This window comes from Artemia franciscana, chromosome 9 (assembly GCF_032884065.1).
Source record: "Artemia franciscana chromosome 9, ASM3288406v1, whole genome shotgun sequence".
NCBI classification, from domain to species: Eukaryota; Metazoa; Arthropoda; class Branchiopoda; order Anostraca; family Artemiidae; genus Artemia; species Artemia franciscana.
Window position 1 is genome coordinate 44,014,825 of NC_088871.1, and position 16,935 is coordinate 44,031,759.

At 34.6% G+C, this 16,935-nt stretch overlaps 1 protein-coding gene across 2 annotated transcripts in view; it reads left to right on the forward strand.

Moving 5' to 3' along the window:
• LOC136031453 (uncharacterized) overlaps positions 1–16,935 on the forward strand; it is a 103,130-nt gene that overhangs the window by 68,916 nt on the left and 17,279 nt on the right. For both annotated transcript variants that reach the window (XM_065711057.1, XM_065711056.1), the window contains exons 13-15: positions 1,346–1,471; positions 9,900–10,129; positions 12,442–12,666. In XM_065711057.1, the coding sequence (XP_065567129.1) occupies positions 1,346–1,471; positions 9,900–10,129; positions 12,442–12,666 (581 nt within the window). The remainder of the gene's footprint in view (positions 1–1,345; positions 1,472–9,899; positions 10,130–12,441; positions 12,667–16,935) is intronic.

Below are 16,935 nucleotides of genomic sequence, written 5' to 3' on the forward strand. Positions count from 1 at the left end.
TCTAAGTTACCTTGTTCACAGTTTTCCAATAAAACCTGTGCACATAATTTGATTTGAACGTTAAAATGTTTGATTGAAAGATTTAAGGGGTTGCATCAACACTTGTATAATAGTAAGTCTGTTTAACCTTAAAAACAAACACTCATTTAAAATGATCATGTCTTCTCAATATTTTTGTTATTTGTGTCATGCACGTATGGAAAAGATGACAGACATGACAGACATGGACAAACATGAGCATTGGTAAAGATCAGCAACCTCGGTCTATTTTCTTTCTAGCTGTTTAGTCTATGGATTAACGACGCCACTTGACTACAAAAGTTTTCGCGTCTACCCTGCCTGGCTTGACAAGCAGCATTGACAGCATTGGCAGCATTAGCATTGACAAGCAGAGATCAGTCCAGTGCGTCACCACACGGTTGTCGCTCTAGCTGTATTTAATTCTAGTATTTAATTCTGTATTTGATTCTGCAGGATAGCAGAACAAATGTGTTTCATTCCATCAGATACGGCACAGGAATTTATTTCAGAGGGGACTCACTTTGAGGGGGGAAAGGGGCACGGTTTCTAATATATGACAAAAATTGGTGCATTGTCCGGAATATATAAGACATCATATAAGAAGATGGTAAAAATTTCGGGATTTCATGGGAGGATGGACAAAAGCTTTCTCTCTACATTCATGGCTATGTAGTATTTTTTTGAAATTTTATAATGTTTATATATATATATATATATATATATATATATATATAGGCCAGTGTATTCTCCTGATGAGCCCTTGTGTTGGGTTGTTGCCTCTGAATTATTTGTCTTTATTATTTTTTCTATTGTTTGGTAAATGACGACTTATACTTATTGACGACATGACTGCCTGTCCATGGATTATTCTTTATGGTTGATTGTGTATGGCTATGCTGTTTGACCTATGTGATTGTATGGATGAGTAGGGTTAAGGCCTCATTCAAGTGCTGGTCTATATTAATCACTAATTTAGGAAAACAGTCTTCCTTTTCTCCTTCTGTCTCTCTCTTTCTTTCTCTTTTTTTTGTGTTTGTGCCGTTGCATTGGTGATTTCTCTTTTCATGATATATATATATATATATATATATATATATATATATATATATATATATATATATATATATATATATATATATAGACGTAATATGTTTATATAATTTCATGTTAGACATTATAGAAGATGATGATTAAATTTGGAGATTTCATGGGAGGATGCACAAAAGCTTTCTCTCTACATTCACGCCTACGTAGTGTTTTTTTTTTTAATTATATTATGTGTTTATGAATTCTATCTTTTCTCAACATTTTGGTAATTTTGTAGGAGCAGTCCAAGTTTGTAAGGAATGTAACTTTGCTGGTTCGTGCAAGTTTGATGCCAAGCAAAATTTTGTTGGCTGTGAATGCAGGGAATGGTATGGAGGTGAGACTTGTGGCATCAATTTGAAAGGTAAGACACTACCCAATCTCTAAGTTACATCTTTCTATTTTCTACCATGCTTTTTTTACCATACCCTAAGATACTTTGCTGTGCAAGCATTTGAACACAAGAAATGGTTATCAAACAATGATGCACGATGAACGAGTGACAGTAGGTCAGTAAAAAAACAATTCTGGAAATTGACAGAAGTTTAAAAATGCCAGTTTCTCCAGAAAAATCCCAAATTTCCTGAATCTTCCAAAACTTCCCGTTTTCTGTACTTTTTTTCAGTTTTAATGCACCCTGCACTGTCCTATACACCTTCTTGAATGAAATTATGATGATTATTTCAACTAAGCAGACTTCTTACTGGAAATAATATTTATATTTAATTAATATTTATATATTCTGTACATTTTTTTTCGAAATAATATTTATGTACATAATATTTATGTCAAATTAGTTTACGCTTGAAGAATGAATGTCACTGAATGATAACGATCACAAGAAAGGGAAAAGAACTCCTTGGCCAAGGCACTGGGAGCACCATGGCCCTATTTAGGGGAGAAGAGTTTCAACTGGATTAGACTCCCCCCCCGCCCACAAAAAATCTTCTAAACTTTATATTGGTTTTAACAATATAGGTAATAAGACTATTTCTCTTAAAAAAAACAACAAGTAAAAACAGTTCTCCAGCTCGTAAATTGGTCTTAAAAATACAATTAAAAAATCCTTACCACCCCCCCTACCGATCAAAATGTATTTTATTTACCCCTTCTCCGAACAAAAATCATTTTGGCTACCCCTCCCCCTCCTTCCTCCTAAAAACTTCTCGGCACGACCTTGGGCAGTCAATCAGCCTACAAGCTTGTATTAATTGGATTACATGAGATTCGACAAGTATAAAGCGTTCCTACGTAGATTATATCTGTGCCTTTTCACTTTTTTTTTTCGAAGAAATAATCTTTGTGAAGAAACAGAAAAAAAGAACATAATTTATATGTGTCAAATCAAGGCCGTATCTAGGGTGGGGGGGGGGGGGTTCTCGATTGGACCCCCCCCCCCCGAAATTTTTTCAGACTCATAAGAACCAGAGATGTCGTTGGGGGGCAGCTGCCCCCAATAACGTGGAGAAAGAAATTATTATATATCCCGTGCCCCCTGATTATCCGGATATGGACCCCTCTTGTCCCCCAATAGAAATGCTGGATATTCGCCTCTGATAAAAACGTAACAAAAATACATATAAACAAATTTTTGAAGTTTAAAAAAAATTTAAACCCCTTCCTGCCCCCCCCCCCCAAAAAAAATACCTCCTCGAACAAGCTCCTGGATCCCCTATTGTGTCAAATGTATGTATAATTGTCGCAGTTACTTGATAGATTCATCAGAAAAAGGTAGATTTGAAACAAATAGACGTGTTAAATATAAAATGTATATTTATGTTTTTAAGTTCTGAATATATTCTTTAATGTGTTTAGAAAATATGATATATATATATATATATATATATATATATATATATATATATATATATATATATATATATATATATATATATATATATATATATATATATATATATATATATATATACCTAACCCCCCTCCCCCGAATAAATATACTTTCCCCTCCTCCTTGAAGAAAAATCCTCGATACGGCCTTGATTCAGAGCCTGAAAATTTTAATTTCTTGAACTTGAATTGTAAGGAAGAAGTTCAGTTCATCTATCGCTGTTAATTACTGCCCTTATTTTACTCCCTATTTAAGTTTAAAAGGTCAGAATTAATTGATACCACACTGATAAATCATGTAGCATAACTATAACTGAATGACTAATAAGGTTCAACACAATATTTAAAACCCCAAACACAGCATGAATTTAGTAATGCCTAATTTCAACGAAGCTAAAAACAAAGGGCATGAAATTAACATGAAATATTTAATTGATGAGCTACATTTTTCCGTTTTGACGTCACTTGTATTTCCGCACATTGCCGCATCCGTAAAATTTTTTGTGCATTAGAAATTCAAAAATACAACTGTCCTACATTTACTGCTTGCACGCCTATAACGGTACTAACAGTCGCGTCATCTTTTTTGGCATTAAATGCGCAGGAAAAAACAAAATTGACTATGACTCTGAAATTTACTTCCAAAATACGTTTTTTTAACTTTTGTTTACCTCTTTTTGTCTTTATTAATGTTAAAAGTTACATGGCAAAACGATATTCTGGAATTGTTTCAGAGACGTAAAAGAAAAAAAAAACTAGTTTTGCTTGTCTGTTCTTTTGAGCTGGTAGGCCCCAGAAGAGATTTATTGGCAAGCAAGCATAAGCAAAAGTGTCGGTCCTTTAAGAGACCAATTTGATCAAGTTACTTTAGCATATCTTTTAAGTTTTTCCAAATCGCTGGATTGACTTTAAGTTTATATAGTCACTGGGTATTCTTTATAAATAAGGCTTATATCTACGAAAAAGGGAAGAGGACCGGGAAATATCCCTCCAATAAAATTTCCTTAAAAAATGGATTTGTTGTGATTAAAAGCCCCACCTCTCGCTCTCCAAGAAAAAATCTGATGAATTCCGATAAGTATTCTTTATAAATAAGGCTTACACCTGCGAAAAAAGGGAAGAGGACTTTGAAATATCCCTCCAATAAAATTCCCTTTTTTTGTAATTTTTTTACAATTTTTTTGTTGTACTTTTTAACGATTTTTTGTAATTAAAAGCCCCACTTCTCGCTCTCCAGGAAAAAAATCTGATGAATTCCGATAAGATAACTTTATAATGCTTTTAGCCAATTCTAGTACACACTCAAACTTACAGGAAAACACTAAAAACTTAAGCATATTTCACCATTAGATGACTGGCGGTAAGACTAAAGTCGGTGCTTAGGTACCCTGGGTCGGACCTTTTTGTATCTAAGTTGGGTCAGTTGATTGCTAATTTCAGTGCCCATGAAATTTGAAATTATCTTAAATCAGGGATTCTGGTTGCTAGTTTTGGTACTCAGGAGAAGCAGTAATATAACTTAGATTACATGATTGTTCACGCAATGGGTACCGATGATAGCATTTCTTTCAAAACCTTTTTGCTAGGAAAATATTAGTAAATGATATAGATTATAGATGAAAGGAAACACGGAACACATATCGTTGCTGTACATGCCTCCTCCACATCCCTAATGTCAAAGATGTAAAGTCACAAGAGCAAGGGTTTATCCAAAATTGTTGTTCGAGGGGGGGGGTACACAAAAAAATCGTATCAAAAATTTGTTTAAAAGCTTTTTTACGTTTCTATGAGCCGGACTAAAATTTGGAGGTGAGGGTTCAAACCTGCCCCCCCCTGGATACGACCTTACATAAGAATAAAACATGTTTTGTCTGCTACAAAATATCTATCAGTTTATTATCTAGCAGCATAGTAGTTTATCTCAAACCGAGATAAACTGCGGGAAAGAATTTATGAGAAGCCCCACCCCTCTGAATAATCACGTTGATTGGGAGGGAGTTCACAATCGAATTTCCATATATTTAAAAAGAAAAAAATTCCCGTATCGTCATTTAAGAGAATCGGAAAAAATCGACAGCCTTCCCGTCCTAAATTTTGAAAAATAACTTTCTCCACCTTCGTTTAAAAACAAAAGAAATAAATCCTTGCGCCGACTATATTTTTGTGCATTGGTGACGTCGCTTGTGCCTAAATTTAAAAATTGTCAGGATTAATATCCAGTTTTTCTTTTCATTCAGCAGTAGAACTAGTAGGCTGCTATCCCAACTTTAGATACCCTTAGGCCCCGAAATTAACAAACTACTGCCCCGATTGTAGATCCCCAAGAGCACCGTCCCGGGTACCGGCGACCAGACTTCTATTAAAAACCGATGGTTGGTGCATTCAAATTAAAATCAGTCCTCTTTCGAGATTTCCTCCCCTGTTTTTATGAACTGGGTAAAATTGGCCTTTGAACGGTTAGTTTTAAGGAAACAATCAAAACTAAACTTGGACTCGAGCATAAAATCATAAACTACTGCTAACAAAAGAAAAAGCAAAAAATTAGTCACGATTTTAACTTTAGAAAAAATTGTTCGTTTATAACAAACAATATTAATAACTTAAAAAAATTAAACTTATTAAATAACTTTTTAAGTTTCTTTAGCTCCCAATATTTAAACTTAGTAACAGGCTTTTTAAGTTTCTTAAGCTCCCAATATTTAGTGTCAGTTATTTTTCTGAAGCCTTATGGTTGGCGATTGGCTCCCCCGTTTTATTAAAAGTAAAAAGCAAAGAAAAATATGAGAAGTTTTTCAGAAAAAAGCGCAAACCCGTGTTTTTTATTTTGGTTTTTGTGAAATTATTTATGTTGCCAGGCCGCTAAGAGCTTTGTGCCTATTATGCTATTTAGCCAAACTGTTTTAACCCCGGGTTTATTTCTAGGGTTGTTATAGTTGAGTTTCCTTTTGAAAGAATTAGTCACAAGGTTTTCAGGGATAATCTTCCTCGGGAGACCACTCAAAGTGGAAGTGTAGCGTCTGACAGTGGCTACAATTGATGAAGGAATAGGGGGCATGTGTCTCCCATTTTTTTTGTTCCCCTCTCCTAAATTTTGAAAAACACATTTATTGGGGTGTTTTCATTGAAAAATGCCTTTTTTGGTATTTTCACAAAAGTGATCAAAAATAACAAACTCCTCACCCCTTTGATGCTGAAAAGTAAATTTCGCTCCCCCCAGAGTTTTGTGAATTACCGCAGCTGGTGTCAGGCCAAGATGTTCCTCCAGCACATCGTTCAGAGGGTCTCTTCTTGTAGGTAGTCAGAGCGCTCTGTGTTTTTGGGTGGAGAGGGAATGTCGATCCAGATGAAAATAGGTACCTAGAACCAAAAATTATGCTTAGCTTTCTCATGCAATAGAACTGAATCTGGTTTAGGTATACTCCTCATGAGAGGTCCGGTTAGACATGATTGCTCTCCGGGTATCTGGGTCATTCATCCACTTTTTTTCTGAATGAACGTGTCTGAATCTCACCTTACAGATGTGGATTATGGTACTGAACTGTAGCGTAAGCTGTTTGACCTATTAGTCTTTTTTTTCTGAATAAGCTTGTCTGAATCTCACCTTACAGACCTGGGTTATGGCGCTAAACTGCAGCTTAAGCTGTTTGGTCTCTTAGCCCTTTTTTTCTTAATAAGCTTGTCTGAATCCCACCCTACATATTTGGATTATGGCGTTAAATTTTAGCTTAAGCTCTTTGACCTCTTGACACTTTTTTTCTGAATGAACTTGTCTAAATCTCACCTTACAGATGTGGATTATGGTGCCAAGTTTCAGCTTAAGCTGTTTGACCTCTTAACCCTTTAGTCCTGGATGAACTTGTCTGAATCCCACCTTACAGAAGTGGATTATGGTGCTAAATTTCATTGCTCCTAAATAAACTTAATTTTTTTTATGTGCTGGGCCAACCGTATGGCTTGAGGGGTCTTATATCTTCCAAAGGTCTACATTTTGACTCATTCCTTTTTTTTAGGTTTTTCTAGATTTTTAGACTCGTATTTAAATTTTGAGGCTCATTTCTAGATTTTAGGCTCATTTCAGGTTCAGACATGACGCTGTTCTGATCGAGAAAATTGGTTTCATAATTAATCAAAATGCAGAATCGAACAGTCGAGATTTATTTCAATATAACATAAACTTATACAAAGCAATATACTTGCCAAAAGGGAGCTATATAATTCTAGCCCCCCTCCCACTCTCTCGCCACTCAACCCTCTTTTCAATATATGATGACTAAAATTTACTATTCTTCTGTAACAATCGTAAAACTTATGAGAGTCTTTTCTGTAGGCACTTTAAGCGAAATTTTTTGGTGTTTCAAATTTGCTTGATCATATTTTCCTTGCTACTTTTACTTTTGTTACTTTTACATGTTACTTTTGGCACCATTGTTTATTAACTTTCTTCCACAGCCAAAGGACGCTGAAAGGAAAATGACTTATTTTCCCTTTCAGCTATTGAAATCTTTAGACTGCCATAGGAACAATATAAAAATCATAAGAACATATGAAATGTATAAAGCAAACACGGGTAGGAACAAAACAATATTGAGTTGGAATTTTCTGTTATATAGCCTGTCCTTTGCTTCCTAAGTTATTCCGCAAAAATGTCATCTTTCTGGCTTGTCATGTAGCTGCGTGTATGTAGCTGCATGTCATGTAGCTGCAAGTTCACTGGGTGTTGAATAAATAAACGTGCTTTTTTGTATATTGACTAGCGAGATGACCGAATTTAACCTTCAGCTTTTGATATTTTTTCTTACAATACCGAATTGTAAAAACAAATGGAACGTAAAAACTAAACTAAAATATGATAGATTAAATTCATTAAATTTACGTTTTGATTATTAAGTAAATTTTAATAAATTCACCAAGTTTGCGGAATTTACTAGTCTAAAAAATAAAATGAAAAAATAAAATGTATAATATAAAAATAAAATAAAAAACAAGAAACTGTCGAGAAGGGAACTTTATACCGATTTAGAAGTTTAGGTAATACGCAGGGTCGTATCCAGGATTTTTTCAGGGAGAGGTGGGGGGGGTGCAAAAGGAGGTACCTATATGATTTAGCGTCTATCCAGGATGTTTTCAGGGGAGGGGGGTAAAAAAGGAGGTACTTATATGCTTTAGCGTCTATGTTAAGTTTTTCATCCATTGAAGCACTGTAGAACCGGTTTCTTCGTTAGTTTCTTTCAGCTTAGCGTGAGACAATAAAAACAAGTGACAGAATAGATGGGAAATATATAATTTAGACTATATATTTGCACATTAAGGGGGGGGGCAAAGTATTTGGACAGTGTGAAGCTAGAAAACAATTCTTACTTCATAATATGCATAATAATTGTACCTAGCACATTTTGCATATAGACCCGCGATACTTTACCCCCACTCCCCTTGTGTACAAATATATTGCCCAAATTTGTTTCTAAAGTACCCTCGAAAACTAAAACTTTTGAAATAGGAACGGGTAACAACTTTGTCTGCTAATACTTTTGTTCCGCAAGCTAACAGAATATTGTTAGATAAGGTAATCAGCTAGCAACTGAACGGAGGAAAAGGGCTTTGTGTATGATCGTTTTCATTCTTGAAGATCCTCTGTCAACAAGTTGATGATGAATTAGGTCCATTTCTATCAATAACTTTATAAAACAGATTTGCCATTTAGACACGTTTTCTAAATGTGGGAACGGGTCTTTAGACTGTGCTCCCAAAATCCTGAGACTTTCACATTACTCTCAAGAATTTCTTATATTTTGGTGCAGTTCTTAATTTTTATTTTTGTTTATCATATTTTGTTATTGTCGGTATCTTACCATCGATTTTCTATGGAAACACACTATTATGTTATTATTTTGAACTTTGTGTGTGAGGAGGATATTATAAATCTCAAACCTATTTTATTCCTAGGCTAGTATTATTTTGTCTTATCTATAAAATTTTTCTTGGCAGTGGTTCCCCAAGTTTTGAAAAAAAACCTTCACTTATGTGTTTTCACTTTGAAATGTTTATTTCTTGTTACTTTTACTGAAAAAATTGAAAAAAACAAAATTACACCCCACGCTAGATTTTGGAAATGCCAATTCAACCTCACCCCCTGATTTCAGTGAATTGACACCTCTGATTCTTGCAAGTGCTATCTATATTTACTTAAATCATTTTTTTTTAATCTCAAAAGTTTTCTCTATCTATTTGGTATTGATTCAACACACAAACTGGATTTACAAAATTTGTCATATTTTGGCAAAGTAACATGCATGAAATAACCTTGATAAACTTGAAATCATGGAACTTCCGGGTATGTTCCTTAGAAACACTGAATGCCAATTAAAGGAATATTAAATCTGCAAAAAATAGAATATTAATAAAATCTCTGAGATTACAAAGAAGGAAAATAAATTACGTTATGAGTTATTTTAAAAACATATCCCTCTATGCAACATTTGTTAAGAAAAAATAATCCTTTTTGGTACAGGCTTTTTTTATATCTTGCAAATTGATACCGTTATTGATGGCCACACTTATCTTTTCAAACTCCTCTTCCCTTATCTTATCTATCTTCCACCCTTCAAAAAAATCTATTGCGAATCGAATCGACACAGTTTTATATAAATACTAAGTTGGCCATTACTCTACAAAATTCTCTCAATCCATTCCTAGCCACTTGTCCCAATTAAAACAATTGTATCCTTAATTTCTTCAACCCCTTACAATTGCAGACGGGGTGCTCTGAATCATCCTGATCCCCACACATTGGGAAAAAACATTTTTCCTTATTCATGATATACCTAACATAGAAAATTATACGTTTTATTCGTCTGTTTGTTAATTAAAGGGCTTTATTAATGTAAATATTCACACAATAATGATTTTTTTTTTTTGAAAACTGATGACTCTAATTTTTTTTCTAGTTTTGATGATTGCATTGATTGTTGTTGGCTCGCTACTTCTTCTCCTTATTGCTTGTGGAATTCTTATCTGTTGCCTAAGAACAAGGAGAGCAAAAGGAGCTATTTCAAGTGGACCATCATTCTTGCGCTACAAAGGGCCCGGATTGCCCAGTGGAACCCTTGATCGAACAGCCATCATCAGAGGAGATGCAAGCAGTGAAAGCAGCGGTGGTGGGCTTGACAACCATGGGGTAAGTAAGCTGTCCTGCTTATTTTTTCTTTCTTTCAATGACAAATAGCCTGTTGTAGCTCTGCTGACTTGAAAGTGGATTGATGCTCTTCTTGGAAATACGGAGCACCTGGGTTCGATCCCCGCTGCAGCAAGGCTGGGCGATGAGCTTGCTACTTGTCACTGTAAAAAAACGCTCAGCAACTGAAACGTCTACTCGACGCCCTATGCGCCAGCAATGGCTCAGGAGGATCTTTATCCTTTTTGTTCAATGACAAATATGGATAAAAGTGGATAAGACTATAAAGGACTGAAACAAAGCTGTTGAAATCATATTTGTTTCATAGGAAAATGTCTAAATTTTTTACTTATTTTTCTGACTGTTTTAGGGGGTATTTTGGTCACAATTGTTCACGTTTCTTCCTTAAGAGCTAATGAAACTGTGGAGCTCAACTGTTTCCTTTGAATCATGCACATAATTTTAACTTTTTTCCTGATTAAAAAAAAAATGGCTCATCAACCAACTGTTTATCAAGCTTTTGATGTATGACAACAGAATGAGGAATAATTCTAGAAAGTTTTTGAAAGACACAATATGTGAGCATAGTCAAAAAGTCAGATTTTCAGCAGATATATTAGAGCAAAAGAAATTAGCGTTCTAAAATGGAAACTTTTGAAGCTAGTGCCTATGCAATTTTTTCTTTTTGTTAAGTTTTCTAGAGAAGAAGGCTTTCTTAAGCTTTCTTGACTCCTATGTTCAACATCTTATCTATGAAATAGAGATCAAAGAACTTTAAATAACAAACTCGGAGAACTTCTCTTGTCAAGATAGGACATATGTCAATCATTTCAAGTGTAATTAACTTGCAAATTTCCAGTTTGACATGATTAGCTGTAGACAGTATTTAATCTTCCTAATTTAATCTTTAAGAGTAATGTATTATCGTGGTACAATTTGGTCTTTCTATTAAATATTTAATCTTTCTGATGGGGTTAAAATTGCTTCCATTATGCCTGATGCATAACAAAAATTCAAAATTAAAGAAAATTTCATTTGATAGTATGAGGCTTAGACAGTATTTAATCTTCCTATTAATTTTTGTATTTTAGTTCTATTTTTTTTGTTATTTTTATTCTGTCCTTTTTTCTTCTGTTACTCTACTTCTATAATTCCATTGAAACAGTCTGAAGATAAAAGAAGGTTCAATAGAAAAGAATTAAGTAAAGAGAGAGAAATTTATTAAAACAAAAAAATGACATTAAATAGATTACAAAGAAAATACTACAAGTAATAATCAGTACATGCTTAGAGACCTGATAAGGTCCATTTTAAGGTCTATTCTTACAAACAAGGAAGTCTTATCTCAAAATCAATTTCCAAACTGCTGTTTCACTGAGTACCCCAATGAAGTTCTAAAAGGCCTAAGTCACATACCTTCAGCTAAGTTTTTATTGGGGATTGAGGTTTCTACTATGAATTAACGATATATTGAGCAAAGTTTCACCCAGAACGTGTCCTTTTCTAGAGGAGGTTACTTCGTATTACAGCTGTTGCCCAAGCTGCTTTGGGTATCTTTTCCCAGCAAAGGCATACATATTCTCAAAGGGAAATCAATGACACAGAATAAAAGCAATGAATTTAATATGTACTGTTTGTTCAATGGGTAGCCATAGTAATGTTTATTAGGCCCTCGTTAACTATTTTTCCTCGTGACAACCTGGGCTGCTGCCCAGGTTTCCAGAACTCTAAGCCAAAAACAATCATTATCAATTGCTGCAGAATAAATTTGTTGCTCACTATGAGTGGATAAGGGTATTAAACAAGGGGGAGATATTTTTAGGGAAGGCATAATATAGTTAATAGATCAATTATGTCATCATAAGTACATATTTTTCCATCTCTTTATTTTGGGAGGGGGTCTAGATTCCTCACTTCTCTGAGTGTTTAACTCTTATTGTTTGTTTTTAACTCTTGTGTGGGGTCCTTGAGCCTTAGATTCCTCGGATGATGTTAAAATAGTCAGTTCAAAATTGAGTTCTGCTTGCTTCTTAGACATTGTTCAAATACGAAATTTGGGATGATATTACAGCACCTTTTCGATAATGTGATCAATTTTGATCTTGATTTTATTAGATGTGATCGACTTGATCCAATCACTATTGCCAAAGAGGCTTATTAAACGTTTAATATTTGTATAAAGTTAAATCTCTTTTCCCAGACTACACAATTCTACGAAATTGCTCTTATCTTAATAAATTTTAATTTTGTATTTAAAACTCATTAAAATTTGTATAATCATCTTTGATAGCTAATGATTTAATTTTTTTTTTTAGCATTCAGGTGACAAGGCTTTGCGGTCGACTCCACCCAATTCGACAACGTCGCCTGTAGCGGGCTTGCAGGCATACAGGCCCTATGGGGAAGGTGTTGGCATGCTTATCCCAAGGGCTAAGCATCAGCATGTCACGTCATACCCTACTCAGCCAAATTTGGCCTTAACTCCAGAAGAGTTAGCTGCTCGAGAACATCAGCTGATTGAGTACCTTGAAAAGGGACGAGTAAGTTGCTGAACTCTCCTTTTTTATCAATAAATAATTCGTAGTAGAATATTCCTGTCGATTTAAATAACTAAAATTTTAGGTTCCGTATGGATTATACCCCTAAAGAAAAAAAAAAATGCAATATTGCTAAAGCTTCTTTTGTATATCTAAATCCATAAACTGATTTTTCTGATGAAAGTAGTAATTGAGAAAGGGGTGCCTTAGAACGACTATCCTTGCGAACTTCCGCAGGAAGAAGAATCGGTCTGGGTATCCCCCTGTTAATATTGCTACTAGTAGAGATTCACTGCAGCACAAAGACGCCTGAGGCCACCACAGGCACACATGCTTTTTATTCGTCCCAATCTATCCAAAGTCTCCCTGTTGACACTCTCCCAAGGAAACTTATTGTATGTGAAGAAATATGATATTTTCTGGCAAAAGGTACGTTTCATAACATTTTATTCCCCTCCCCCCTTTTGGACAGTTTTTTTTATAAGATTGTTATTCTCCACCTCAAAAGCTAGAAATCTTAGGTGAGTTGGGTTGGCTTTCTTTTCGTGATTCTAAAATTGTAAATCGGAGTTAAAGACCGAGTTGCAAAGTTTAAGATTTTTGGAAGTTGGTAAAAGTAATTTATAAGCTCCGCAGACTTTGTTTTATTTTTTCAATATAAAACTACACTATTGAAGATAAGTAACTCAACTTTTGATAACCAAGCAAAAGTGCGGAATACCTCAGTAGAGATGCTCAAGAAACAAAATAAATAGAAGCGTCATAATCATAAACCTGAAAGTAATTATAATGTCTCACGTTCTGAACAGTGGTAAAACTATTCGAGATTCTATTTTTAAAGTCTACCCAGCTCCAGCTCTGTTTCTGAATTATATGTTCATTTATTTTAAATATTTTGCCAAAGCTGTATTTTATCTCCATAAAAAAAAAAGTCGCATTGAGGGAATGTGCGACGGAAAATTTAATGCAAGCTTGGAAGTATGTTTGCTAAATGGAAAATATGCTAGAGGGGGGGGGGTGGCAATTTAATGTACACTTTCTGATAATATGCTTCATACGTCTTTGAATTTCTTAAAGACCTGTGAATGTTTTATGGGATAGTGCTAGCCCTTACCCCTAGCTGCGCCCATGACTGTAGATAAACATTCAGATTTACGTAAAACATGATTCAGCACTTTGAGTTGAGCATCCAAAATACAGAAGTCAAGGGTTGGTCTTTCAATATTGTATGAGTCAGACCCGGATTTATCTTCAAGATCAAAGAGCGTAGAGAACTGGTAAGGTGGTAAACTGGCGCTGGTGTCGAAAAAAGTCATTACCGCCATTTAGTGTTTCAAGTCTTGTGGAGACTTGTAATATCATTGTTTTTAGTAAATCAGATTCTACACTCGTTAAATATTAGAGTAATCAGTAATACTATTTTGAGCTAACATCAGAAGAAATAAACAAATCTTCTGATAAATAGGAAGTGAATGTACAGAATACAGCTAAACCTTTTCGAATTCCCAGAAGAGGGGCTTTTTTTCCTTTCCCACAAAATTACTTAACCTCACATTCTTTTCACGTCGTGGACCGGTGCGTTTTTTTTTTTTTACCGAGACATATATTTTCAGGCATTGTATAATGTGGCTGAAGTTTAAAACCCGGCGTCCCGAGTCAACTCAACCTGTCATGATTTTCCAAAACTAACCTAAACCTACTTTGTGCTTCACAAAGATTGCGAAGAAAAGATTGTGAGTTAGAATGACTCTTGGTATTAAAAGGATTTAGTTCTTGCACAAATATTGTCGGTTAATCAAACAGTTATTGGTGACAAACTGTAAGTAAGGAGCGACTTGGCTCAATAGTAACCAAAACCTTAAGAAATGGAATTTCGGTATCAATAGATACATCAAAAGAATCAGCTTATTATGCTGATTCAAATATATAAGATTCATGAAGTTGAGTGTTATCCATCAAAGGTTACGAACCTGAGAAAATTTAATTGATTTCTAAAAAGGGGGGAAACACCCCCTAAAAGTCAAATCACATCATCAGATCCAGCGCATCGGAGAACCCTACTGTAGAAGTTTCAGGATCCTACATATAAAAATGCGGAATTTTGCTTTTTTTTTTTTTTTTTACGTGAAGAAAGATCACAGAAGCAAGTTAGTTTGTTTTTGTTGTTTTTTCCCCGGGGGAAATTGTATCAAAATAGTGGTCTCATAACATCGAGAGAGGGTGCATTCAAACGGAAATTAAAGTTTTAGTCCCCTTTTTAAGTAACCGAAAATATTGAAGGGTAACGAGCCTCCCTCCCCACGCCCCCTTTCCTCCAAAGTCATCTGATAAAATTTTTAATCGAAAGATCCAATAAGTATGCCCTTAGGGGTAACGTGACCCCCAAAGCCCGTGGGGAGAGGCCTGTAAGTTTTGAAATTTACCCAATGTTTACGTACAATATTTGTTATTATGGAAGTATATTGGGAAATTTATGAACGTGAACTTTCCAGGAGAAATTTTACATGGGGGGATTTGATAGAAATCCTATTCGACATTCTTTTTATTTGTCTTACTTTCTCTTTGCCAACTCAATTTTGCATGTGGAGGTGTTCCGGGAGAATTGTCCGGGTGTTATTTTCCACGTGTTTGGATTTCCGGGAGAAATTTCCACGGAAGGAGGGATTTCCGGAGTGATCAAGAAAACAATTAGAAATTAAGGTAATTTTCAATTGAAAGTATGCCATGAAAAATTTTTCAAGCTAAATTGTCCGCAAGAAACTTTGAGCGAGTATGGAATTTTCCGGAGGGAGTTTTACGGGGATCGATTCCAAGTGGGAGGGAATTTCCACGGAGAATTTTCATGGAAGGTGAGCCAGATTTACCGCTATTCCTTGAAAAACGATCAGAAATTAAATAAAAAAAAAGTTCTTTTAACTGAAAGTAAGGAGCAACATTAAAGCCCAAAATGAACAGAAATTATTCCATATTCGAAGGGGTTGCCCCCTCCTCCATATCTTGTTCCTTATGCTAAAGTTTGATTGTTTGTCCCATTTTTTTAAACGACTCCAGAAACACAATGACCTTAATTAGAAAAGGAAGCTTTTTAAAAGTGCTAAGAACTTTAGCGTAAAAAGCAAGGTATTGAGGAGGGTGGCAACTGCTTCATATACGGAATAATTTCTGTTCGTTTTGAGTTTTAATGCTGCTCCTTTCTTTCAGTTAAAAAAAATTTGTTATTTTCATTTAATTCCACAAAAATATAGACAAATTTTTTGTCTTCGACTTGTTAGTCGGTGATATGACTCAAAGTAAATGAAAAACATGTAATGAACGAGTTGGTGATTTATCCAAAGAAAGGTATCGGCACATCTTATGGCGTAGTGTCTGTCGACATTATTAAAAAGCTAAAATATTTCAAAGAAAATAAAAATTTGAATAATCTACATACACTAGAATTGAAGGTCAAATTTCTTTTCAAGTGATAGTTAATCTGTATTTTTATTTTCAAGAACTATTTAAGTCCTCGTGTTTACTTTGTTTCTAAACAAAATAGGCCATGGTTAACTTGGGAAAATTTTGGCATGTTACGTAGACCGGTTAACTTTAAACTTGTAGGCCTATTGGAGATATAGTTCTCTTTCTTTTACCCTCCTTTACATTTTGAAGCACTTGAAAAGATAAGTATTCAGAGTTTAGAGTCAAATAAAGTTACCAAATACTAGATAGCGCTGGTGATTTTATTTTCGATACTAGCCTCAATTCTGACTCTTGGAAGTTATCCACATTCTTTGTTCCGACTATTACCAGCTCCTTAGACTATATGTTCGTGACTTCATAACAAATAATCCATTCGAATATTTTTCTAGGTCACTTTATTGTTAGTCTGCAGGTGTATAAGCTATTACACACATGCTGCGCATAGTCTTTATTTTTGTGCATAAACTATTGACTTTTAACCATAGCAATATGCAGGTTAACAAATCTTTAGATATAGCACTTTTTAAGCCCGCTCAATTATATAATTTGTTGTGGAAACTAATTACATAGTAGTGTGGGAAAAACAGAATTGAACTAGAAGAAAATTGAAACAACAAATTCCCATCAAGGTGTAAATTTTCGACTCTCATTCCTTAAGTAAAAAGACATAATTTTCTCTAAATACGTAATTCCCTATATCAAGGTAATCTGCTTTTTTGGGAGTTTGCGAGCTCGTCATTGAAGAAATACTAATCCAGAAAGTACCAAACAATTTCAAAAAGAAAATAACTAAAAATGTCAAGGCTTTGAAAG